This window comes from Clupea harengus, chromosome 20, assembly GCF_900700415.2.
Source record: "Clupea harengus chromosome 20, Ch_v2.0.2, whole genome shotgun sequence".
NCBI classification, from domain to species: Eukaryota; Metazoa; Chordata; class Actinopteri; order Clupeiformes; family Clupeidae; genus Clupea; species Clupea harengus.
In genome coordinates, this window is record NC_045171.1 from 4086925 (window position 1) to 4114424 (window position 27500).

General features: G+C 44.5%; 3 protein-coding genes and 1 non-coding gene across 8 annotated transcripts in view; 1 reads left to right on the forward strand and 3 right to left on the reverse strand.

The window, feature by feature from the left end:
• Positions 1-8318, reverse strand: part of mbnl3 (muscleblind-like splicing regulator 3) — a 36776-nt gene extending 28458 nt beyond the window's left edge. Inside the window, exon 1 of one of the 4 annotated variants that reach the window (XM_012840826.3) lies at positions 7892-8318. The gene's annotated coding sequence lies outside the window, so the exon portion shown is untranslated. The remainder of the gene's footprint in view (positions 1-7891) is intronic. The other 3 variants (XM_012840809.3, XM_012840818.3, XM_012840798.3) reach the window with 3 other exon arrangements.
• Positions 8319-9082: 764 nt separating this feature from the next.
• On the reverse strand, positions 9083-14463 carry hs6st2 (heparan sulfate 6-O-sulfotransferase 2). Of its 2 annotated transcripts, none has more exons than XM_012840346.3 (2): positions 13577-14463; positions 9083-10665 (listed from the first exon to the last, which is right to left on the reverse strand). In XM_012840346.3, exons 1-2 carry the CDS (start codon positions 14149-14151, stop codon positions 9723-9725), a joined length of 1518 nt encoding a protein of 505 aa, XP_012695800.2. In that variant the 5' UTR covers positions 14152-14463; the 3' UTR covers positions 9083-9722. The 2 variants fall into 2 exon arrangements, with proteins under 2 accessions (XP_012695800.2, XP_012695794.2); XM_012840340.3 differs by having other exon boundaries at positions 9083-10668.
• Positions 14464-15747: 1284 nt separating this feature from the next.
• On the forward strand, positions 15748-15820 carry trnaf-gaa. The gene has a single exon. It is a non-coding gene; the product is annotated as a tRNA-Phe (tRNA).
• Positions 15821-17139: 1319 nt separating this feature from the next.
• The window catches only part of gpc4 (glypican 4), a 34722-nt gene continuing 24361 nt past the window's right edge, over positions 17140-27500 (reverse strand). Inside the window, exons 3-9 of the mRNA XM_012841728.3 lie at positions 22756-23153; positions 21849-22014; positions 21128-21258; positions 20618-20764; positions 20328-20452; positions 20067-20239; positions 17140-19661 (exon numbers count right to left, since the gene is read on the reverse strand). Coding sequence (XP_012697182.1) covers positions 19441-19661; positions 20067-20239; positions 20328-20452; positions 20618-20764; positions 21128-21258; positions 21849-22014; positions 22756-23153 — 1361 coding nt within the window. The 3' untranslated portion in view covers positions 17140-19440. The remainder of the gene's footprint in view (positions 19662-20066; positions 20240-20327; positions 20453-20617; positions 20765-21127; positions 21259-21848; positions 22015-22755; positions 23154-27500) is intronic.

The window sequence follows — 27500 nt, forward strand, 5'->3', positions numbered from 1 at the left end:
CACGGTGTTTTCAGGAGGCAAATCACTCCGTTTTTGGCTAAATATGATCACGGGTGTTTAGGGTACACACGACTTCAAGTGATATGAATCACAAAGGATTTTAGAACACGGTCAGGATTCAGGCTGATCAACGAGAACAGCATTAGCAACAAACTAAATAAATAAAACAATACAAAAAAAAAACCAAATAAAAAAAGCCAGTGCATCTGGGGACACCTAAAATAGAAGACCTGATTGAGTTGCACCAGGGAAGGGGGTGAGCTGTGCACAGGGCTTACTGCAAGGCTTACTGCAGAATGGGGACTAATGAGAACCAAGGTGCAGACCAAGCCTGGCTCTCTCTGGACAGGGCAAAGCTGCTTTAAGGTCTTCATAATGCTGGCGACAAAGGTGGTGTGGTGAAAGAGACTCTACAAGGTCACCCCGACATGCACACAAACACACATCAACACCACTACGAAGTAGAACAATCCTTTTCTTTTGTCCTTCTGTGATGAAGACTACTTGTGTGTTTTAGTGTGTGTGTGTGGGGGGGGGGGGTGGGTTGTTGTTGGTGATAGCAAAGCTCATTGATAAAACAAAATATGTGTTGTCATCATCCCTAGGTAAGTATTTGTATGGCTACAGGTGTAATTAATACATAGTTACACAGGAATGTATAACCTCTGAGCTCCTGCTTAAACATATTACATTTACATTTAGCAGACGCTTTTATCCAAAGGGACGTACAAAGGAGAGAACAATCAAGCTACGAGCGATAGAGAACTAGTGTAACAATAAACATATGGAACATACTGTAATTTCCCAACTATTAACCGCAGTCCTGCGCCCTATACACAGGCATGCATTTGTATGCACTGAACGCGCACAGTAACTCTGCCAGGAAAAACGTGAATGGGTCTCTCTCTCTCTCTCTCTCTCTCTCTCAAATCCCAATAATGGATAAGGTAAAAACAACATCAGATAGATAACACATTTTCATTCATACTCAGTCCCATTCAGTCTTACATAACGATACAGTAATGGGTGTCATGTATTCCCACCAGACTGTATTTAATGGGATGCTATGGAGCGCCAACCTCAGCGAGAGGTGTAAGAGGTCTCATGCCAGTAAACCTGGCTATGAACTATTCTAGCTATCTCTAGCTTAGGGAACCATCTTAACAGTTCATAGTTGCTAGCGTGTCTAATATGAACTCCTTTTTGTATGAAGTGAATATGAGCTTGTGTTAATATGAAACTGCACAGGCACCCAAAGGGTTTCTACTATCGTAGTTTTTTTTAACCATCCTAGCTTTCTCTAGCTTAGGGAACCATCTTCACTGTTGACAACTGCTAGCATGTGATGAACTCATGTTTAAATGTGTGAATATGAACTGGTTAATATGAAGTTGCACAGGCTACTTTCTACCTTTTCCAATTACAATTGTATAAGTTAAATCAAGGAGACTATAACATCAGCTAGAGAGCTAGCTAGCATTTCATGCAAATGGAACTCTTCCATTTAAACTGTTTAAGGTAATTGAAAAGTTGAATTGGCTAGCTAGCTAGTTAGCTAGCATAGCAACTAGACAACCATAGCAACCAGGAAACACGTTTGCTGCAAAGTTTAATTTCTCAAAATCAGCTCACCAATAAAAAGCAGTCATAGAGTTCAGAGTGATCACAACCACGCATGACGTTAAAGGGCTTCCCATAGGCATTAAACAATCCTGAGAGAAATAATGGGACATCAATGAAGCGATTGGGCTTACTGTAATATTAATGTAACATTAGTGAATGAGGGGGAAGAAATCCCCCCTTGCCCTTCTAAAACACATTAATTCAATGGGACGAGGAGGGACTGTCGGTGTAGTATTTTTGCTTGAAATGCCCATCCCCATTTCATACAACTTTTAAATGGCTAGTTGCACTTACACCAGGACTGCATGGCATGAGGTAACATTGAACAAACAGCGATCAATGCACAGGTTTGTTTTATACAATTACATAAAACAGTGTAATGCGGTTTATATACGGTGCGGTTAATAGGCAGGAAAATACGGTGAGCATACGAGTTTGCAAAAAAAATATCAAAGGATACGGTTCACCATTTAACCTATAGAAGTATAAACACCACACATGTGTACACACACAGCAGGTAACTCTATTATTGATAAAGTTACAACTGTGTTTCAGCTCCTTAGCTAGACTGAACACAGACCAAGAGGAGTTTTGGAAAATTGTTAATTCCAATAAAAAAAACGTTCTACTGAGATATAAAAAAATATCACAAACCATACTTGCAGGTCTGCTCAGCCAGTTTCTCTTTGCTATACGCTCTGCAGCCGTACAATTAACCTCTCTAACATATTTAAATTTTTTAACAAAAGGAGAAGTAATCAACTACAGGCACTGACGGGGATGCTACATCAGAGACTGTAAGTAAAGAAAGGTAAACCACTGACTGTCATTTTCGACAGTTTCATTACAGCTATTGAGGTAAACAGACGCAGGTGTATCTCTGTTGGGATCCGCTCCATGACAGACCCTTTAACATTCACGAGCCTGTCACTAGAGAAAACAAGTGGTTTACTTAGATGCAGATGCTTGCCTCATAGGATTCCATTGTATAGCCGTTTTGCAGTTGCTGGCTTTAGCTAAGCTATAATACTCAATCGTTAAGTGTCGCTAGTCAAATTTTGGACCCAAAAATATCTTAAAATAGGGCCCAGGTTCAAAAATCCAGACGTTTTCCTTTAAGGTCATTTGTTTGAACTAGGAGCTCAAATCTTAATTTTTATAGGGAGAATTTCTGGATCTCAGGACCTGCAAATAATGCACTGAAATGAGGCAGTTTACTTTGCCAATGCTGAAATTGCACACTCAGAGTTTGAAAACTACAAAACGTACCCTTTAAAATAGTGTAAGAATAAACTGAACCATGTCGGGCGCTGTCTGAAAAATTGATTTGAAGTTCTACAGCAGACGAAAAGACCAAGTGGGGAGTGCTTGTCCAAGATTTACGAATAAAGCTATCTGTATATCGTATATATATCGCTATCTGTATGTAGTAAAAAGACCTTCCGACAAAGCAAATCATCCAAGTTATTGATTGTGATATTAAATCACCTAACACAGATCACCTGACCCTCAGCTGTAATGATGAAATTGTCAGACTTTCAAACGGTGTTGAAATGAAATGTGATGCATAACATTGGTGAATTGTAAGAAAACGTTGAAATAGGTGGGTCACTAAATTAGAATGTGTGAGGTTGAGTTTGGGTTAGGCTAGAGTAGTGAGTTCCCTACTCCTGCTGTAATGTTGCTGATGTGACAGAGAATGTGAGAGCTTGGTCTTAGGAAAGGGATGTAAAAGAAGGGGGTTAAATGTAACAGATTTTCAAACTGAAGTGTTAATTGCTACGCTGTCAGGGGCTAAACGAGGAGTGCTGACCACAGCATTGAAATATCTAGGGAACGCAAGACCTGATTCAACAAACCGTGGCTGCTAGAAGGTGCAGAGGCGGGTGAAGAAACACTTAGTAGTACCTCTCACACGAATGAACCGTGGAATGTGTGTACAATATACCGGTAATCGAGTAAGACGGGGATTACGAGTGAAGTGTCAGTGGTGCACAACCAAAGCCGGGAATACGGATCAAGCCACAGCATAGGAGTGTGATGGATTGCCTGCTAGCGTCGGTGACGCTGTACTGGCTAGGTTTCCCTGCGGTAAAAGGGGGGAAACTCCAGAAGTCAGCAGGTAGAGGTCAGGTGCTGGGAGAGGAAGAGGGGGGAGGAGGAAGAGGGGGGAGGAGGAGGAGGAGGAAGCTACTGTTTTCTCCAGCACACTGCGCCCTTCATCAGAGATGGAACACCACAACATAACCTTCATTCCAGAGAGCTTACATAGGCAAACAAGACCAGCATGGCCCCACAAAGGCCACCACACAAATCTTTCTTTCTGTATAATCATAACACTGCACGGCAAGACAAAACAAATAAAAATATGCATACCTATATTAATCTATGTACACATGTATCAAAATCAGGAATGATGGAAGGATCATGATTTCAGTGACCTTGGGTTTGTTGTCAACAGTTTACTGAAAGGATCATATGAGGACTCCATAAATGTCACTGTACCTGCAGTGTGGAAGATGCACCTTTATGTTTACAGAAAAATGTATGGCATATATTCTCGTTTATCTGTTCTGTCTGTTTTACTAGTAATCCTCCCTCTCCTAAATCAAGTTTTGAGAAATACCCTTATTGTCACAGCAAGATAAATTACCTTGCCACTCCACTCACGAATGGTTAATAAAAAAACAATATGTTAGTCTTCACCTACAAAATGAAACCATAGCTGCATTAAACCAAATACTGAAGCCAAAATGGAGGGCAGCAGAGTTTGAGGTGATTCAGGTAAGATTAAATGAGATGAGACAGGGGAGGACTAGGGAGGGGGTGGGGTGGGGGTGGGAGAAAAAGAATAAGTGCCCAGAGCCAGGGAGAAAAATAATTAGGTTAAGTATCCATAAACCTATTACAGCACTGGCCTTCACTCACAGAAACATCCAACCCATATACCCTCCCTCCCCCTCTTTCTACCTGTTTGTCTGTCTGTCTGTGTCTGTCTGTCTGTGTCTCTCTCTCACACACACACACTCACAGAAACATCCAGCCCATATACCCCCCCTCTCTCTCTTTCTACCTGGTTGTCTGTCTGTGTCTCTCTCCCTCTTTCTACCTGTCTGCCTGTGTCTCTGTCTGTCTGTCTGTCTGTCTGTCTGTCTGTCTGTCTGTCTGTCTGTGTGTGTGTGTGTGTGTGTGTGTGTGTGTGTGTGTGTGAGAGAGAGAGAGAGAGAGAGAGACACACACACACAGAGAGAGAGAGAGAGACACACACACACACACACACACACACACACACACACACACACACACAGAGAGAGAGACACACACACACACACACACACACACACACACACACACACACACACACACACACACACACACACACACACACACACACACACACACACACACACACACACACACACACACACACACACACACAGAGAGAGAGAGAGACAGACACAAACACACTTTGCAGGCAAAACCTTAGTAAATGGATTGAAACTGAGGCAATGAATATATGTATTTGCATTGGGAAAGCAAAGGCATAGCATGCTTTTATAGTAATTGATCTTGCCTTTGTCATTTGTAATATCCAATGTCTTGGAGATATTTAAGCAATAACACACCTATTGATCATTTGCTGACTGTCTCTGGCCTCTGTACTACCAATGGGCAGAGCAAAGATATTTAAAGCCTGCCGCATAAGGAGAGGGTAGAGAGAGAGTGTTTTGGTTAAATCAATATCATATATTCAGCCTTGCATTTGATGATTTGTTAATGCAGTTACTTTATCAGTACAGTATCATGTTTTTTTTGCATCTGAAAATACATGGTATTTGAGGAGGCTGAGAGGGGGGGGGTGGGGGGTAGAGACGGGGTGAGAGAGGGCAAATAAGGACATGTTTTGTGTGTACAGTAACCCCTCTGTGAACGTTATCATTGCTTTTATGGAGCCCAGGAAAATGTGCTAGACAAGTGCAAAGTCCACAAGAGAGAGGGCGAGACGGGGCGAGAGTGAGAAAGAGAAATGGAGAGCGAGTTTGAACTCGCTAAGCTGTTAAATGAGGCACGGCAATGGCACTGTGCTAAGACCAAGTTGATCAAACCGGTGGTGTGTGTGTGTGTGTGTGTGTGTGTGTGTGTGTGTTTGTGCAGGCCTCAGACCAGAGCTTATGACTGGGTGAGATCACTGTTCCCCTATCTGTCCATCTCATTCCTGACCCAAACAGAGGGAATTTCACTTCAACGGGCAGAGGAACACTGGTCATTATAAAGGCTAATAACATCATTACCATATCCTAATTTAACTTCAGTCACATGATCTCCGACATACAGGGTTCCCCCCCCATTTTCACATTGCAAACATTTTCCATGACTTAACCTTAATGTTTAAATTAAGGGAAGTTCACATTTCTATGATCTTTCATGACCTACAAGTACAACATATTGTGTTCTTTACTTCACATGTCAGTTCAGGTGGATACTGTATCATGCTGAAGAAATTTGCACAATGAAACATTATCATTGGAAGAGTACAATAACATAGTCAATTTCATTAGACCTACATTCAACGAAAATTTCATGAGTTTTCTAAAATTTTAAATGTACTTTTTGATTTTTGAATTTAATGATTTTTCCAGGCCTGGAAAATGGGATTATAAAATTCCATGACTTTTCCACGATTTCCATGACCGTGGGAACCCTGGGACCGAACATTGCTCACAATGTATCTGACTCTGGAAAGGATCTGCCCTTTTGAAGGGTCATTAACTTCTTTTTTCGGCCAAATAGGAACCAGATCTGATAACCCAAACTAATCAGTGCTCTGGATTTCTATTCGTTCAGCAGGAACTCACCCAAAGGTTACAATGTATCACCAACTGGAACCATCTGACTTTGCCCACTTCCTCTATCAGACGAGGGGCTGGGTCTACAGCCTACCAAAGAGCATGACGAGTCGGCATGGTGATACGCACAGTGAGAGCTCTCTTACACACTCAAACCAGCCCTTGTGCTCAATATTGTCAAGTTGACTGTATGCATTGTGGGGTGTGGAATCAAACTAAATGTTCAAGCTCATTACAGCTTCATTAACTAGGACTTTTCTAAACTCTAAACCTCTGTACATACTTTATAACACAATCAGCGAATACAATTTTTGAAGACTAACTATCATGTTACTGAAGATTACTCACGTGTATATGCCTAGTCGTTATAAGTTGTGGGATGTAGGTGCAAATAGATACTGAAGAAATAATGTAACAGCAGCGGTGAATGGCTATATGGAGAACAATGAGGTTTCCAGAGGTTTCAAAAACAAAGTCTCTCTCTCTCTCTCTCATACATACACAAACAGACATCGAGACAGTTCCAGGAAACCAATGACAAATTCTGTTTCTATTGTAGGTCAACACGTTGTGGTTGGGAATGCGCTCATGGCGCCGGCCATGGAAATGTCATCATGCCTTAGATTTGATAGCCCTGTCTGAGAGTCAAAGCCAAGAGTCTAGTGTCTTACCACTATACACTCAACGTTACATAAGCTACCTTTCACCTCAGTGCGATGCCTGTAATTAAACTCAGTCTCCAAAGTGGCATTTCTTCTCTCGATCCAGTCATTTATAGGCCTTACGTTACGCTCGATTTTGGTGGCGAGTTTATAAAAACTGGCATAGCCAACCTGTTACACCAACCCAAGGAACAGGCTACGCAGTCTGTTATATCCTACGCTTCAAATAGAACGCGTTTGAGCAAGAGCTCTTTCACAAGATCTTTTTTCTTTTTTTTGCTAAATGCAATTCTTACTTACTCGAACACTTCGTGATAAACAAGCGACATTTCCCAACTCCGGATATCAAACCTGGCATATAAACCATAAGCTACTACGCAACTGAAAATGGTTGAAATGTTTGACAGCCAGCCAGACCGAAGAAAAATCTAATACAGTCCTGTGACTGTTATTATTATAAACTAGCAAGCACTGGGTCACGAAGCAGAAATATTGTATTCTTCAAATGAACCCCCCCCAAATCTGTAACAATGGATGCAACAGCCTAGCCTAGACATTGTAGGAGTGGAGGACAAGCAAACTGTCACCTGGCCACGACATTCCGAGGGCGGCTACGTGTTAATGTCAGTCTTTCAAACACAATGTACTGAAATTCTGTCGGTATATCGACTTAACAGGCTTCAACACAGCATGACTCGAGAAAAATTGCGAACACACATTTATGGTAAAGGTAGTAACTGCAGCGGGGAGGTCTCTTACCTGACCAGACAGCTGTTTCATCAGACTTTGTGATAAATAATCGGCTTCCCGGACGTATTCTTAAGTCATTCTCTCCTACAAGCACGAGAAATCATTTACTATTTTCGACACGTCACGCGAGTGGATGAATGTACACTGGCGCCTAAGCATACAAACTAAACTTTTCATAATATTTCTTTAACAGGACTGGTTATGCATACAAGCATTGAACCTAAGGCATGAAATGCTACAATAGCGACTAAAGCAAGCGATGGGAAGCGTGAAGCGGGCTATCGTTAACTTGCTTGCTAGACGAGGCAAAGTGAAAATGAGGGAGGGTTGAGAGGGAAATGTGTGCGTGCGTCTCCTGTCTAGTATTACGCATTGCCGCGTTGCCTCCATTTTGGGGGAATCCCGTTTGACTATGATCACGGGTGTGGGGTTGGAGAATCACTGTAAAACTGTAGATTTATCCATCCACACCACACACTGACCATTTTCTGAACTCAGTCGAAAAGAGGGTGGAGTTCATTTTGAATTTCAATAGAAGAGCGCCAATTTCAAATGGTGCATTATATTAAGAATAAGTGTTAATGTAGCCTAGGATTTAAGTTTAAAAAGCTGAAAATAGTACTGTAGGCTATAGACATACAGAGCACGCAGTTTGAGTAAGGAACAGCTGGCACCAGGTTGAAAAGGTTTTGTTGCGGTTGAAAATGTCTTATTAACGTATACACTTTTGAAGGACACACAAGTATAACAACACGAAGGTTTTTTTTTTAGCAAAAAATGTTTTAGGATCCGTTGATCTACATGTAAGTCCACGCGGCATGTTTAAGTTAACAGGAGAGAAAAGTCCAGATGATCGCGTGTCAGAGACTTTGGCGCCATCTAGTGTATGAATAAAACGTGAATGGAAAACGTGACGTCTGGATCTTGTGATGAAGTGTGATTAATTTCAACCAAATATAGTAAATATTTTCAGGTGTCTAAGTACACAACACTCACTAGACAAACAACAAGAGATGAAAGCTAAACAAGCAATATTTCACTAATATGAGTTTCAAAACCGTGCTAAAATCAGATGCCGGTAGCATATGCAATACACATCAGGTAGGAAGGCAATGATCATTAGTAATAGTTGTGAAATGCACAAACCATTAACTAAATAATTCAGTACCAGAGGTAGATAAGAGATTATTAGAAAATGTATTTTTGGGAAACAAACATTATTTATTTTCCATCACATTCCTTGTTCTTTTTCAGTCTATTGTCAGGAGCAAATACAATGAACTGTAAATGGCAAAAATTGAAATGCGTAGTTCAGTATAACTCAGTAGAACAAAATAAATCAAAATTATGACATTGGACAAAACATATAAAAACATCCCAACAATCAAGGCATTTTGATTTAGTATAAAAAAAGAAAGCTTATAGTAACAGTTCCTTATTATTACAGTCCAGGAGCACAATAGGAACATTCTGTGTGTGTGTTTGTGTGTGTGTTTGTGTTTGTGTAGGTGTGTGTGTGTGTGTGTGTGTGTGTGTGTGTGTGAGGGGGGAGGGGGGGGGTCTGATTGTGGTACACACCGATTGAGGAGAGAGGTTTTAAGTTAGTTACATTATACATTACATTGTAGTGTACATTATACAACTTCAACTTGTTCTTTGACATAGATAACAAATTACAATATAAGAACATAGTGTGTGCAAACTGTAGCAGATCATGATATCTCATGTTGTAAAAGGCTACAATAGTAGTTGGTTTATGTGATTGAGTTCCCAGTGGTCAAAAGCAGATGGAGTGAGTTGGCTGTCCATTGGATACCACTCTTCCATGATCCTTCTGTGTTCACCACTGCTCTACATTTTCCATGTAGTCCTCAATGGAGTCATTTTCCTCCACGTCCCACCAGGCATCCTCAGCCTGGGCATCGCCCTCCTCAGCCTGGGCATCGCCATCCTCAGCCTGGGCATCGCCATCCTCAGCCTGGGCATCGCTTTCCTCCCATGACTCTGTGTTTTGGTCGTCCAGCTTCCACTCAGATAGCGGTTGATTTTGGTTCGGGTGCGATACCCCCCCCTCGGGCGTCTGCAGCTTCCCTGGTCCTTGTGCGCTCTCAGTGGGCTTCGCCGCCACCGCTCCCCCCGTCCCCAGCCAGGGCAGGCCTTTAGTCCGCAGGCGGCGGCGAGCCTGCTGCCTGCGCTCCCGGGCCTGTCGCCGCTCCTGCTGCCGCGCAAACTGAAAGCGCTGCAGGAAGAGATCGCGCCCATATTCGTACAGCTCCACGTCCCATTGGTTGAGCTGCCGGATGCGCCGCTGCGTCTCGGGATCCACCTCCACGCTGGCAGCACGCGTGCCGTTCAGCTGGGTGAAGGGGGCGATGAACGCGAGCCGAAAGGTGTGCTCGAACAGGTACTGCGTCTTGCGCTGGTATTCGGTCAGGCCGAAGAAGGACATGATGCGCAGGTTGCGTTTGGCGCTCTCCAGCAGCAGGCTGCCCCGGTCGTGCTCACTGTTGGCCGTCAGGTTGTAGCAGCCCACCAGGCTGAGGTCGGCTAGCATGCGCGTCTGCCGGTTGTTGGCCAGGTTGTAGGGGCAGGCCATGAACTCTTCCAGGGAGCAGCCAGACCAGTCGTCGCCACTGTAGCAGCTGGGCAGCTCTGCCAGCGTTGGGGCGCGTCCGTCACACCTGTGCACCGAGGCCTTCCAGGTGGCACCGCGCTGCACGTGACGCCACTCACTGAGGTAGCGCCACACCGGGTCCCTCAGGATGGTGATGTAGTGGTAGTTCCTGCTGAGAGAGGCCGACAGACAGACGCATCCCACACAATTAGAGCTGAAGTGAATGAATTTCATGGAACATGACATCGTCCTATCGATTCCTTTGTATGTCTTGACATGTGAAGTAATTGACAATAAAGCTACTTTGACTTTGACTTTCTGTAACTACTGAAATCATAATGTGAAGCCACATCTTAGCTGAAATACAAAATAAAAAAACACAAACTCAAATAAATCTAATGCTGTAATATGTTGGTTTGTAGTGTTTTTAAAGCAACAAGGGGGGGGGGGGATTGGCCAAGGTTGTGGGCTATGTAAAACTCAGGTAAATATAAATGATGACTCTTGTATTTGTATAGATCTGTGACCTCAACAAAAAACACATTCTTTGTAGCAAATATCTGGAGTTCAGCACCTCGAAGGAATGCATTTCTGTTTTTCTGCTAATTCTTGGGTTCTGGTCTGCGGCCAAGAAAGAGGACTTTCTGCCTTTATGCAAACAAACAACTCCATGAGCTCAGCATGAATAGCAACACTAGGAACCCTAAGCAGTTTCTCTCTCCGTGTTGCCTCGCCTCCCACCAGCAGGGATCAGTGCAAAACAGCTGACAACATGCTGATGAGTAAGAGGACAAGAAGACACATTCCCCTGCCTATCTCCTGCCGAGGAGAAACATCCTCCCAAGAAAACATCAACCTTGTATATGTATACGTACTGGTCTGCCCTTCCATTATTGCTCGTTTCTCATGAGTTTTCACCAAACAGACATGTTCTATTGCCGACGTTTTGAAGCCATCAGCATTCCATATCTTTAGTGAGCAGCCACAATCTATCTCTTAAAGTAACACTATGCATCCATTTGACACTTTTTGAGGTATGGTTTTATAGACAACTACTTTTGGTACCATCCTCAAATTCATTTTGATAGCATATGATATGGTCATGTGAAGGACAGATAAACACCTGTGTCTTTCCCACTAGCCATCCAGGATAGGCTCTATGTAGTTCTGTGTAACGGGCTGGTACACCCTGCAAAAATGGAAGAAAAGCTTCCACACGCATGACATTGCCAGCTATACTGCCAAAAGACACCAGTTAGTGTGTTGGCAAGCTTCTATCAGTGTTAGCTGGACTATTGGTGGTGTTTGCAAGGTTTTTGCATGCCTTTTAGGTAGTTAGCTTACTAGTTTTGGAACAGAACTCCGTATTGCTGCTTTAACTTTCCAAAGTGGCTATAGGAAATCTAGTCCCTTCCTAACTGGTCAGTACTGAAGTATTGACAAGCTGCTGGACAAACAGTGCTGCTATCAGTATTTATGTAAGTAAAACTAGTTCTAACACAACTGGCATTTTGATGGTTGGTGCTACATTGATCCGCTGGAGGGACGTTCTGCTGTGTTAATGAAAGCCTTTGCATGCTATGTTTTGCATCAAGTAACTTAATGTCTTTTGAGCTGTGCTCGTTTCCAAAATGCAACTAGGTGGGCTAAGTTTAACATCTATCTATTCTGCTTAATACGGCGAGTAGCCAATGTTCTCAACAATATCAATGTAACCCTGATAATACTAACTTGCACTTCCTCTCCCTTCCTCTACCTCTCCTTATCCTTCCTCTAATGCTATCTCCTCTAACTAGTACGTAACCCACACTTAGTTACACATTAGTTACACAGTCCTGCACTTTTTTTTTATTTCTTATGTAAAGTAGTATTTATTGTTACACTAGGTCTCTATTGCTCATAGCTTGATTGTTCTCTCCTTTGTACGTCACTTTGGATACAAGCCTCTGCTAAATGACTAAATGTAAATGTAATAATCGGAGTGGAAATAGTCGGGTAATGTATGATACCCCATTCAAAAATGTTTTTTTTAATTTTTTTTTATCTGTAGTGTAACCAAGACATTTGTAGCATAGCTTCTCCCTCATAGACCTAAGGGCTACATGATACCCAGGAACATTTTTAACTTGTTATTTCTGCACAACAGTATTAATAAAATAACTGTTTAACATCTTTTCATGTCATGTCTTTTTTTTTTGCACCAAATGATGGAGAGCAGTTTCGATAAGAGTATCAATAAGTATCCGCATTGATAAGCAGTATCAGTATCTGTATAATCCTAACTATGCCTATGCCTATCCCTATTTTAGATTTCATGGACAGTCACATGTCAGTTTCTGTTCCAAATACAGACCAATTGAAACTAGTGCGTTCTACATATAAAACAGATCAGATGTGGTGTTAGTATTTGCTTAAATAAATAGCCAGCTGTATGCCATAGTTATACCACTACTGCCAAAATGAAGGTCCAGACAGACACCTTGCATACTGTGTGTGAAGTGAAGAAAAAACAGCCACAACAGGCCTCAACACACATCCTTTTTTATCTTCATATTTATGTTATCCCTATTATCCCTGAGTGTTTCATAACAATATAATATATAAGATAATGATTTTCATATTGCAGACCTCATCTTACTGTAAATCACAAAGCTGTGTGAGTAAATATACAAGGTGCCAGTTAGGACGGGGAGCACACATTTGTCTCAGAACGGCAGATGTTTTTGGCTGCTCTGCTTAAAGGGAATCAAAAAGTGAATGGGACCCTGCTGGATAACAGAATGCCTGCTGTTAGCGTTCTTTAAGAAGACAAAGCCTATCCAAAAGTTGGGGCCTGACCTAGCAGCGACTCTGTTTATCACAAAACCCCTTAGAATAGAGAAAATGTAGAGTAAATCATAGGATTGGTGTCAGATGCAATGCCATGGCGTCATAACATGATTATATGTCGTGAATGACTCGGTTAACAACGTCTTAAATAAGCAAAGAAAACAAAAACAATGCATTCGGAAATTAAGACAGAATTAGAACTAAGAAAGACCAACTGCCCAGTCAGACAACCCGGGCGATAGCTAACCTACCGTGGTAGCTTTTGTGTTTCAGGCGGCTCTCGAACGCTCATCTTAGCGGGTACACAGTTGGTCAGTTCTGTCCAGTCGGCATGCAGGCCACAGCTCCAGCCGGTTGAAAACCTGGAGAAAAGCCATGTCTCCTTCTTGCCTGGTCGGTAACAGGTACATTTCTTCTGACCAGCATGACATTCACACGGCCTCTCCAAGTGAATGTTGCGGACCAGATGACGCCCGAAGGTTGTACCGCCAGTCTTTTGAATGTGCAGAAAAACAATAACATCATCACCGTTTATGTTAAAGTCTATGAGCCGATCAAGGTCCTTTGTTGTGAAGTTGAAACGGGGCACAAAACGTGATAGAGAACCATCCTCAACGACGTATGGATCCCCAGCAGTCCCGCCGTTAGCACTATCGATTCCTTCAGATTGTGACTGCGGCGCGCTGTCTCTCGATTTGGACAATGACCCCAGGTGTAGCAACTGGCAGTCGGAGCTAGGACAAACATACTGGAGCACAATTATACCGAACAGCACTACCATCACCAGGGCGATCAGAAGTCGGCTGTTGGTGGACTTTTCATCCATCTTCTCGTGGAGAACTCGGAAGCATTACTTAGCTATGCAGCCCCCTGCCTCAGCTGGGGAAGAATGTAGCCTTTTGATGTTCCAAAACTGAGCTAGCTAGCCAGGCAACAACCCGTACGAAACGAAGATCTGTAAAGCTTTTTGTTGTACAAATGTCTGGTTGCGTAGCGTGTGCTAAGCTTGATGCGTTTTTGAATAAAGGCGTTACGCTAATTTGTGGTATAGCGTAAAAAAACAAGCCAGGTTTTGCTTTCTATTTAGCGTACCTCCACCGTGAATTGGAGCGCCGTCCTATTTTTCCCCAGCACTCCTTGCGTAATAGGAGTTTGGTCTGAGCCAGCCCAACCCTCTGTTGTACTACTGACGTCACAACATTTGTGGGGGTAACTTTAGTATGAGTAGCCATGCAAGAATGCTATGAGCCATGGACGAACTAGTTTATTGTTGTTCAACTTAAAAGAGACTTCGTATTTGTCTTTAAATCACTAGCACATATTATAATCTTATATTAATCAATCCCATTCACAAGAGTCATTTCACCATGGCCTATGAATGGCTTTGATTTTACACTCCTGCTGTATTATTTCTATGGCGCTTTAACCCAATGTTTTTACCGCATTACATAGCAAAATACGTATATAAAATGAATTACTAAGACCCCCCCTGACCATATTTATTACACGATACACCTTATGTCAGACTACAAGCCTGAAGACAAATGATGGCATTTTTAGTGTACACGCTAGTACTGTGGCCAATATTATAGAAAAATGAAAATAAGCAAGGTTATAGTATATTTGGTGGATTTTAATTCAAAATGTGCGTTAAAGGCCTGCGTACATGAAGAAGGATAACACAGGCTGCTATACGCTCTATAGCATGAATTCAAACCCGTATGTAGGCCAACATACCCTGTGTCTCAGTAATTGAGTAACACATATTTTCATTCAATGACTGTAAACATCACATTTAAACATTTAAAATACAATTTAAAAATAACTAATCATTTTTAAATGATTTTACAGTCATTGGTTTAATTTATTCCAGATAGACAAGCCTCGGTTATGTTTGTGTAAAGGAAGGATTTTCATCGAAACTAGTGTTTTAGTTAACCAATAGGCTAGCAGGTTATTGGGGCGCCAAGTGTAACAGAGCTTTTTTCGTATACGCATTCTGTGCTATGATAATACATTAATGTATTACGGAACCATGGTAACCACCGCAATGCCCTTTTATCCACAACGAAATCAAAATAGTTATCATTGTGTTGACGAAATATTGAAAAGAGTACATTCTTTTGAGCACATAAAAGAGAGCCAATTACTAATTTTGTGAACAAAAGCCTGAAAGCACTTCTCACTTTGTGTACAAAATAAACACATGTTATTGACAGACTAAAGTAATATTGTCCACGTAATAGATAAGCTAAAATTTACTTCCAGACTTTATAGCCTTTATGACAATATGAGGTTCTTGGACGTCTATGATAAATCATCTTCTTTAAAATATGTCAGAGAACAACGAATAAAAAATGAAGCAAAATGGGAAGTTGATATTCGAGTGTCTGTCAAGACGACCACCTGTGGTCAACAGAACGCCGAAATAGCTCAGTTGGGAGAGCGTTAGACTGAAGATCTAAAGGTCCCTGGTTCGATCCCTGGTTTCGGCAGTTTTGAAAACCTGATAATGCGTCGCAAAAAGCTAGTTTCACAGAAAGACCACTTCACAAGATCCTGAAAAAGTAGACCTACTTCAGACCATTCAGTCTATTGAGGCTAATTTAAAAATGTAGGCCTATGTGAATACAGCGATTGTGTTAAGCTAAAACAAACCACTGTTGAAGATGTTGTGTTGATTGAAAAGATGGACATAATAAAATATGCCTACCTACTTCAGTTTTCAATTGTGGGCAATATTAAGACCAATTGTATGTTCGTACAGAGTAAGATAGTCAAAGAGCTGTCCTGTAAGTCTTGAAACGTCCCGATCTGGTATATGAAGTTACCTTAAAAAAAAAAAGTCTTCTTTTTTGGAATAGCCCCCTCAACATTAATACAGAAGATAAATGTTGATTAGTTTAGTTCAAGTTCAATTTAAATGATAATTTGGTAAGCTGCTTTTAGCTTGGTGATTAAAAATAGTAATTAAAAACCACAGCTTACAAAATTGCATGTATTTAAAATCACAAGCACTTGTTAAGAATACTATACTGAAAATAAGCACACAGAAACAGTCTTTAAATATCTGCAGTCTTTATTTCAACAAGACTAGAAAATGTTTAATATACTTTTTCATTTACATTTTAGGTTCTATCTTATTCGTTCCACAACATTTACTCTGAAAAAGTACAAATTTGATAAACTGTTATGACCTCTTTCAGACATCTAAAATGGCTGCTCATTATTTACACTTAAAGAATTATTTCAGTTGTTCCTAATCCTCACCAGAGATGACTTGTGTGGGTCACTGGCAGCAAGTGATCATTTTCTTTCCACTAATATCCAGTACCTCATAGGGTTTAGGTGTACTGTGGTCATTAAAAGTGTCCATGACGCCAGTCATTTAAGGAATTTAGCTTTCACATGTATAGCCTTTAAATGGCTGTGATGCCTGTTTTCCTGCATCTGTAGGCATGACGGGGAATTTGGGTATCCCTATTTTACCCGGATACACAAAATACCACTATTAGCAAAGACGCAGTAACTGGAAAAGCAAGAGACATATGAGGACTGCACTTAAATGCAGGATTCATACATTCCCTCAGTGTTAGCATGACAGCAATGCTAATTTAAAAAAAAAAAAAAAAAAAAAAGGTAAAGCAATGGAAAGACAGTCCAGGCTGTTGTACACCTTACGGAGCGCTGGATGTCCTGGCCTTCAGGGGCCCATCACAGACTTGAAAGACTCAGGGCTGGCATTTTAGAATCCTTGAAAGTGTCAGATATTACATTTCTTCTTCTTCTTCTTCTTCTTCTTTATTTTTTTTTAAAATGACATTGATGTTGAACACAGAGACCTGTCCTGCAGCTTAAAAAGAACATCTAGTTATATTGTCCAGTTGCTTTTAAAATGTGAAATGCCAAAGCAAAGTGCATCTCACATAGATTAGAATGAAAATCAGTCAAGGATTTCAGTGGCCAGCCCAGTCCGAACATCACCTCTACAGAGCTCTCAGTCACCATACAGAGTCCAAACAGAATGCACTGGTCTGTTTTACAGAATGAGATGTTTTATAAAACAAAGCCAATACAAACCCCATCAGGTACTTTATGAAATCATTAGAAATGGCATTCCATCTACAGATATAAATATACTTTTAGAATACTGTATTTAGATACCTATGACGGACATCTTTGAAGAGGTGTTCATAAATGCCTTTCAAGAAACATGCAATTAAATAATTTACTGTACAAAAGCACAGGGTGGAATATTTTCTTGTGACAAATGGGAAACAAACAGTATGAGAGAGAAAGTAACACTGGTCGTTCTTCTGAAAAACTTCAGGTTCAATCGGGTTAAATGTTTATGGGGGAAAGTACAGTATCTAAGGACACCTTTTTTTGGATCCACCTCCAGTGGCTGAGAAACGTACCGATGACATGTTTTTGGGTAAATACGAAAGTTCAGATGTAATTTGAGATTAAACCAACAGCAGGGTATGAGCGGTGCACATAATTCACATAGTTGCTGGTTAAAAAAAATTGAAGGTGAGAGGTAACTTTGCATGGTGATGTTGACAAATGATTTAAAAAAAAAAAAAAAAAAAAAAAAAAAACATTGCACTGACCACTCCCATACCAACATTGGCTGTCGCACTGGAACTAGTCATAAAACTTGCTGGTGTACCTAAATATATATATTTATACCTTAAAACAATTACTAACAAAATAGAAAAACACATCCTCCGCGTAAAACCCTGTGTTATACCCACCTCCACATGCCTAGAGGGTCATCACAGTCCTCAACTTAAAAGAATGAACACTGGGCCCTGATTGCCTTCCTGTCAGTTCATGGCCAGCATACAAACACTACTCAATACTGCCAGGATCACTTCTTTGCCAACGTGGCCATCATCACGAGCCACTCACAGTGTGAAAGACCAGCTGATTGTGCCGTTGTGCCCAAGTGTGCTGGCAGCATTGTGGTACTGGTTGCCTTCAGCTTTGCTTTCTGTGGGCGGGGGGGGGGGGGAGGTGTCTGAGATCAACTGAGGCAGAGGGATATGGTGCAGCTCAAGCACACAAACTCAGATGATCAAGGGGTGAAAAAGCACAGGAGCTGCCCGTGCTTCTCTGTGCCATCCCCTCCTTCTGAACCAGCCCAGCCTGGAGACCAGACCATCCCCTCCTTCTGAACCAGCCCAGCCTGGAGACCAGACCATCCCCTCCTTCTGAACCAGCCCAGCCCTGGAGACCAGATACTTCTTTCCCCTTGGCCCTCTTCTTCACCACACGCTTCTGTAGTCTTTTGTCTTTTACTCTTCTATGATCAACGTCTGTGGTCAAACCTTGGCCAAAGACATGTTCTGATTAACCCCACAACATGGTTTGCAGGTAACCCAAGTACAGAATTATTTACACACACACACACACACACACACATACATACACACACACACACACGCACCACATTCGTAGGCACACGTACACCTGGTTATAAAAGCTATGTCTGATTACAGAATACTTGCTACACTGCTGCTTAATTGATCTATATATGTAGTACAAGGGTAGGTTAATTATCAGAGACAAAGATTTTGCATGTATTTACAAATGCATTCTTCCACACATATACACACACACACACACACACACACACACACACACACACACACACACACACACACACACATATGCACGCACGCACACACACACACAACTAACATACAAACCCTCCAAATACCCATATAATTACACCAAAAAAAAAAAAACATTAAAATGAGAGCAGAGGGTTCAAACACTGCTGGTGATGTGGGGCACGAAACCTTATTCAAGGGGCGGGGAAAGAAAATAATAGAACAGAACAGATGGGTGGTGATTTTCTGTTAAGAATCCCAAAAATGTGCATTGAATGTCCATGTCTTGTTTAAAAAAAAAAGAAAGAAAACCAAACCATTTCTTTTAAAAGTGAACTTATAGTATTAGAGTCTTCCCCAGATCAACAGGCAGACCGAGGTCTGGAAGGCAGTCTTTCCAAGTCCTCTGACAGTTTTTTTTTTTCCTGCTCTCTCCATCCTTCTCTCTCTTTTTCTCTCTGTCACTCTCTCCCTTTACCCCCACGGTACTGGGGCATTTATCTCCAGTGCGTCTCCAGCAGGACCAGCAGGAGGCCGAGCAGAGCCAGCAGCAGGTTGGCGCGAACCGCCAGGGCAGCGCTTGTCCGGTCGCTCTTCACGACGGGTTTCAAGTTGGGCTTGATCGGGGTCGGAGTGGAGAAGTAGATGTCCGTGTCGGCACCACAGTTCGGGGTGTCACAGCCACTGCCACTCTCCTCACCACTGGCCGCCTCCTCCTCTGTGGGAAGAAAGAGAAGTTAAGTGTTAGGTTTGAGGAGTGCGCTTTTTTGCGAGTCATTCCAGAAATATATTGTACAAATCTAGAATTTACATGAACTGCCATTGATAACGGCCGTTTGAGTTCATTGTTGCATCCTCAAATGGAACCTTTAGTTGGCAACATGCTAATCACATATTTGTATGAATAATCCTATAATAATAATCTTAACTCAAGTCACTCTGTACTAAGTGCTGAAGAAATTGAAAGACCTATTATCTTACGATCCACAGCGTGGAGTAATGAGAAAGAAACTGATAAACATAAAAAAGCACAACAAAGAAGTATTCGTCTGGAATCAATATATGCTCTAGGTCTCATCCCATGGAGGTCCATGTGGTATGGTTTTGTGAAAGAACCCCTCACCATTTTCAAATGAGATATCATTCCCACTATGAGCTGCCTTCAGCCAGGTGGTCATCTCCTTCAGAACAACAATCTGCCGGCGAATCACCACATCTGGCTTGCTGATGTCCACCTCCACGTCAGGGTTGGCCATCTGATTGGCCAGGCCGCTGTTCATAACCACAGACTCATACCTACAAACAACAGAAATACCATAATCAGTGATTTAGAACACGACCTGTGGCACACTGGTGCTTTGAGTGAGTAAGACGGCCGTCGTACCTGCTCTTGGCCGTGCCGTTCCAACATTCGTCACCGATGGCAACCTTCTCCCCGGCACAAACAGTGTCTGGCAGCGTGGACCAGAACTTCTTGGCGTGCTTCAGCTTCTTCTTCACATCCGTTACCTGGGAAACGGGAGAAAAGAGAGGACACTTACATTCAACTCAGTGTGACAGATTTGGAGTCCAACCTGAAGGCAACTTGAGGCAAACACAGGTGATGGCAGTGATGGCAGGCTTCATTGAGAAGCAGTGCTGAAGGTGTGCGCTTGGGAGGGCCGTCTTCCTCACCAGTCTATCCAGGCTGGTGCCCGCGGCTGTCGTGGGTCGAGCATCAGGACTGTAGGGACGGAAGCGTCCAGTGAAGCCCGTCTCTTTGATCGAGCGACTGGCGCGGAATGCCTTGCTGGGTTTGGGCTGCCCACAGCCCTGGAACACCTGCACAGAGAGGAGAGGGTCAGAGGTCAGCGGTCACATAACACCACTGGCTCAGAAGCACTCATATGTTAAATCATCCTCGCTCATTTAAGAGGACACATGAAGAACCATCTGGAAGGAGCTGTTACTTCTGACTTAATGTTATTCTCTCCAGTATCCCACTGAACATGTCTGCCTCTGCACTTACTGTCTTTCCCAACAGACCTAACCGTAACCAGACACTTAACAGCCAACCTAGTGGTCAAAGAGTAGTATCTACAATGTATTTTTTTATTTAATTTAATTTTAATTAAGGTTTCATTTCAACCTTTGGTTGAGTCCAAACTAATGTAAGCTTGTGTATAGAGTGTGGCCCATACTAACCTTCTGAGACACCTGCATGCTGTTCTCCTGCATGTTCATGATGGCATCCGATATCTTGACATCGATGGGGTCCATCACCGACTCAAAGTTGAAGGGTCCCTCCAGCCGGTCAGCCAGACTCAACATGGCATCTGCACAGCACAGAGACACAGAACACTTACAATGACACAGGGGCATGACATACAAATCACTACAGAATGTCTCACACAGGAATATTCAGCCCATCAAACTCAGCTGTCTGGATATGCCATTCTGTCTGAGACTATTACGCAAACTGACCACTAGAGGGCAGAACACACCAACATACAGCACACAGAAAAAAAGGCGCTGAGGGTCCAGAGTGAAGTCATGAGAAGTTTGAAACTGGGGCCCCCTGACGAGACAACACACAACTGCCTTCCTTCAAGTGAAGGTTTTGGATTTTTGGATGTGTGTGTGCGGGAACAAAGAGGAGTGTGTGTGTGTGTGTGTGTGTGTGTGTGTGTGTGTGTGTGTGTGTGTGTGTGTGTGTGTGTGTGTGTGTGTGATACGGAGTTCCTTACAGTGGGGGAGCAACATATCAAAGCATATCATAAACCATCTTACAAATCTGATGCCCATATTAGTGCATGGTGAAAACACATGGCCTGTTCTCTGCAGTCCTCTGCTCAGATCTCACAGCGCTAGCAACATCAAAGGCTTGACATCAGGATGATATAGCTGCAGCGAGAGGCACTCTTACCCAGGAAGTTGTTCCACTCAAAGTCCAGGTCGGCCTGGTTGGCCAGGCAACCGCGCAGCACGTTCAGGCAGTAGTTCTGGCAGGGCTTGAGGGCCACCTGGCCGGAGCAGTACGGGCAGTACATCATCTTCATCGCGGCGCGCACGCAACTGGGGGACGCACTCACCTGAGAGAGGGGAGGAAGATGAAGGGAGGGAGGGGGGGAGGAAGAAAGAGGAGGAAAAATAATGGAAGAGACCAATTTATTAAAATGTCAGGACAGGAGGGGTCAACCAAAGAGCAGTCGTGCATTAATTAATGAATACGAGGAGATCAGTGAGTGAACTTCACACGACCGCTAGAGGTCCCCTAGAGCGTTTATTCACCTACATCTGAACAACCTACTTCTGGGTCTGAAAACCTCCCTGTTCCCTCTCTCCTTCAGCCTGTACCCTGAGAGTAACCCCCCTCCCCTCTCTCACACCTCCAGGGCTGCTGCTCACCTGGCCTGTCCTGACCTGGGACTCCTGACTGGGACTCCCCCAGAGGTTCTGCTCCCATGGGACCTTCCTCCACAGCCTGTGATCTCTGCACTTCCCACCACAGCAGCAGCAGCAGCCAGCTGGCTGGCCAGGGCACCCCGTGTGTGTTCACACCCTCCCTGCTCACACTCCTCCTCCTCCCCCTCATCTGCCTTCAGCTCCCCCCCACACCCCCCCACCCAGTCAGTCTCTCCCCTGCTGCTCACTGTTCAACTCCTCCTGTGAACACCACCCCAATTTGTTCCAATCCTCACTCCATCTCCATCACAGTCTACCATCAACTGCATACAACATTACTCCCCACCCGCCACCTCTGTCCTCCTCTCCCAACATGCTGCTTCTTCCTCCTCCTCCTCCTCCTCCTCCTCCTCCTCCCTCTCACTCACCGTAGAGACTTTGTTCACCACCTCGGCCATGACGGCCAGGCCTCGGGTGAAGGTGCGCGCGGCGATGAAGGCGCGGGTGAGTTGCAGGCGCAGCTTGCGCGGCACGTCGCCGAACGGCCGCAGCTGCTCCGTGTGGCGGCTCACGCACTCCATGTAGCCGTCGGTGAACTCGTACTGCACGTTGACCAGCTGGAACATGCGCTCCAGCAGCTCGGCCCAGAACTCGGCCAGCATGGAGTCCAGGTTGACGGCGGCGCCGCCCTGCGCGTAGTAGCGCCGCAGCTGCTGGAAGAAGCGCTTGAAGAGCTCGGCGTTCTTCATGTACATCTGGCCGTACGTGCGCACGAACATGTCGTGCAGCGAGCCCTCGGCGTTGTCCAGCAGCTCACGGAAGAACTCTGAGAGAGAGAGAGAGAGAGAGAGAGAGAGAGAGAGAGAGAGAGAGAGAGAGAGAGAGAGAGGGAGAGGGAGACGAGACGAGAAAAGTGGCCGAAGGATGGGAGAGGAGGAGACCAGGAAGAGGAAGAGGAAAGGGAAGGGTAGAACAGAGAAGAGAGAAAGAAGACAAGAGAATGATTAGAGAGCATGTTTAAATGAACAGTTCAATCTGCAGCTCTGTGACATGGGGGGGGGGGGGTAGATGCATTTTCCAGATGATGCACCGGGCCAAAGACTTGATTGGATAACGCATGGTTTGCAGAGGCGGCTCACGGATGTCCTTGTGAGATACAGAAGGATTCTGGAGATCGAAAAGGATTTTTCTGAACCAAATCTAAGCCAGTACAGGGTGTAGAGGGAGACAAGGCTAAATGTCTCCAACAAACAAACGCACAGAAACCCCAGAAAACGGATAAGACTCTACACAAGACACAGCTCGACATGACACACACATGCACAGCAAACAGGATGTGGATGCTAGTCATCAGTTCAACATGTAAGCATTAAAACCATGTGACATTCCTCAGTGGACTGAAAAAAAAATGAACTATTCTTGGCGGTAGCTATATGGCTCTGTCAATGCAACGGCACTCGGGAGGGGAAGATTTAATGCTCCTCACGGTCCCAATCCCCAGCACTCTATAGCCGTGTGGAAAAAGCCCAGCAGCGCTGCCAATAAGCCCAGCTCCAGGGTTATTACCCAAACAGATTAATGCATATTCCATTTGACCTGCCCCTTGTGTCCAAACATTTTTCAGCCTCGTTGTTCCATTAAGCAGGGGAGTTTTTTTTTGATGGGGAAGAGAAAGAAGGAAAAAAAAAGTTGAGGAACAGAGATAGAGAATGACAGAGAGGGGCAAATGTGTGTGTGTGTGTGTGTGTGTGTGTGTGTGTGTGTGTGTGTGTGTGTGTGTGAGAGACAGAGAGGGGGGGGGGGGGGGGTAGGGTGGTGTGGGGGGGATAGATGAGAGGCTGCTGGTCGTTTTCAAACTGCAGCCGTCTCCTCGCACATCTAGCCAGTTGAGACTGACCACCTTCAATGGCATTTTTCTGTTGTCACATTCCATTCCTCTTTTCTCTCCCTCTGCCCCTCACTGCCATTTTCAATAGGATTACTGAATAATGCAGAGCCCCCCCCCCCCCCCCCCCGCCCCCCAAACCCCCAAAAGAAGCTCCCCCCCCCCGCCCTCTCCTCACTCCTGCTTTCACTTCATCAGTTCCTTCAGCTAGCGCTCTTCACTGTGGACCACGAACAATGACCTGCTTCATTCTCAGGAATGTCAGCCCCCCCACAACCGCCCCCCCCCCCCCCCCGACTCAAATAATCCTGCCCCTTCTCCCATGAACCCCCCACCTCACCACGACCCCCACTTTCTTAATCTGAACAAAATGAGAATTCCGCAGAAATGCTTTAGGTACCTTGTGCGCTTTTTACTCTGGCTAAAACACACACACACACACACACACACACACACACACACACACACTCTCTCTCGTCTTTCAGTCTTTTCTCTCTTTGTATCAACTTTCTCTCTCACACTGGCTTGTTCGCTCTCCTCCACAAAAACACTTCTGTTCTGTGGCCCGGTGGCTCTGGGTGTCTTTACCCCAGGCTTTGAGATGTAGAGTTCCCATGCTCTTAGAGACGCCGGTCACCCAACACGCTTGGGTTTGTCCTTTGGTCACCGGCACTCCAGCGGACTACACAAAACATGCGCGCCCATACACACACACACACAGACAGACAGACAGACAGACACGCAGGCACTCACACACACACACACAGACACACACACACAGGCACTCACACACATACAGTCATAAATGGCACAGCACACATGTGAAGACAGGAGTACACGCGCACACACACATCATGTTGTCACTTCCACTTCATGTGGACACGTTTAAAAGAGTGAGTGTGAGTGTGTGTATGTGTGTGTGTGTGTGTGTGTGTGTGTGTGTGTTGAGGGGATGACAGGGGGAAAAGGGGAGCGTGACACTGGGCGGGTTAACTTGAGGGGTTTTTAACTCCCAAATCCCCGCTGTGTCACCAAGGATACCGGAAACACCGCAGCCCTGCCATTTGCATCCCCCCCCCGCCCCCCCAACAGGCCTCCGTACCCACACAAAGAGCACAGAGAGGGCACCCAGCTCAGCTCCATTGACAGGGATTAAAACAAAAGACATCCCCCACACAAGCACGGACCCTAACCCCCACCCTTCCCCTTCCCCTGCTCCTTCCCCTGCTCCTGCTCCTGCTCCTGAGGAATGCCAGAGCTGCTGTAAGTTTAAAGTCAGAGAGCAGAAAGACTTCAGGAGGGAGGACAGGAAGAGGGGGGGGGGGGCTCTCCACCTGTCCCCCACTCACTTCATCATCAGAGGATACTGCCTAGGCCCTGGCATGAGGGACCAACACCAGAGAGAGTGTGTGTGTGTGTATGTGTGTGTGTGTGTGTGTGTGTGTGTGTGTGTGTGTGTGTGTGTATATATATGTGTGTGTGTATATACGTGTGTGTGTGTGTGTGTGTGTGTGTGTGTATATATACGTGTGTGTGTGTGTGTGTATATATACGTCTGTGTGTGTGTGTGTGTGTGTGTGTGTGTGTGCGTTGGGTTGGGTTTGGGGTGTTGGTTAACTCACTAGCTGGTATGAATGGGAGAGGCTAACAAACTGCTGTTAAGCAAAACCGTGAGGTCCTCAGTCGTTAGGCTGGGCTTGATGTATTCGCCCCGCTTCACTGACTTGGACACAATTATCCCTGGATCAAGTGTGTGTGTGGATGTGTGTGGATGTGTGTGTGTGTGTGTGTGTGTGTGTGTGTGTGTGTGTGTGTGTGTGTATGAACGGTCAGGAGTTTTTTTCTGAGCAAAGAGATGTTCAGAGGATGAAGAGAAAACCCTGTGTGAGAGAGAGTGTGTGTGTGTGTGTGTGTGTGTGTGTGTGTGTGTGTGTGTGTGGAGGATGAAGAGAAAACCCTTCATTTCTGGCAAATTGGAGCCACTCGGGAGTGGCGGCTCTTGAGCCGGGGCAAAATGTTTAAGGACAGAGAGCTGGAGCGGGCATCTCGCCTCGTCATTAAAATCTTGTTTTTATGATGCACTGCGCTGGATGCTGACGACTCGAGAGGTGTGTGTGTGTGTGTGTGTGTGTGTGTGTGTGTGTGTGTGTGTGTGTGTTTTTTATGATGCACTGCGCTGGATGCTGACGATAGGCCAACGGACTGCAGTGCTCCACTCTGCCTTTCACATTAAACACGCTCTTCCTGCCTGGCTCACGCTCCCGAGAATGTGTGTGAAAGGTTACAGCTGAGAAAGCTTTTACCAAGTTTTAAGAGTAAAAGTAAGAATATATATATATATATATATATGTATTTATGTGTGCGTGTGTGACCAAACCCAACCCAACCCAACACACAGTGTGTGTGCGTGCGTGCGTGCGCGTGTTTCACTGGTTCAGAGTTATGTAGAGTATAGTTCAAGCTAAGAAGTGTCCCCCCCCCCCCCACTCCACTTCCACATCATTTGAAAAGCATTTGTCTGTGGGCCCTTCAGCGCGGAGCTGCTGTTCTGCTGAGGGCTATACTCAAGCATTTGGCCTGTCTCCACTCACCACTGGACCATACTGATCCCTCCCCTAAAACCCATTCCCTTAGCGTCCTCCTCCTCCTCCTCCTCCTCCTCCCTCTCTCCCTCCCCGCTGCATCATCCCCTCATATCCTCTCCTGCTGCACTCTGACATCTTTGTTTTTCAGCTGGTGTGTTTTGACGAGACCCTGCTCCTCTTTGTGGCTGGGGTCAGAGGTGCTGTGTGAGAGGGACGGTGGTTTGGGGACAGTCGGGTGGCCGTGGACAGACTGGGGGGGGGGGGGGTCTGTGAACGGACATGGGCAGGGAACAACCAGCAGCCACCCGGGAGGAAAAGGAGGGAAGGCTGGAGAAAAAAAAATAACTTATCTGGGCCAGCACTTAATCGCCCGTGACTCCAACCTCCAGGCCATAAGCGACGAGTCTGTTCTGCTGCACAACACATCCTGTTGTGAGTGTGTGTGTGTGTGTGTGTGTGTGTGTGTGTGTGTGTGTGTGTGTGTGTGTGTGTGTGTGTGTGTGTGCTTGAGAGTAATCAGCGTTAGCATCTACTAGATCCTACACTTTACGTTACTGTAAATACATTGGAATCCTTCCCTGTCTGGGCCCTTCACAGGAAATGCTTGTGTCTGTGGACGGCTCAAAATAAACAGTAGCCTCTTGAGACAGTCATGGTGACTGGCCCGAGATGAAACTGTTCTCTCTGTGCCTGGCCTTCGGAG

Bases quoted from the DNA above. Each gene is read 5' to 3' on its own strand.
- hs6st2 (XM_012840340.3), bottom strand. From the start codon at position 14,151: ATGGATGAAAAGTCCACCAACAGCCGACTTCTGATCGCCCTGGTGATG. The intron at 10,669-13,576 runs GTAGGTTAGCTA...GGCCTCTCTCAG, and splicing joins GAAACACAAAAGCTACCACG to CAGGAACTACCACTACATCA.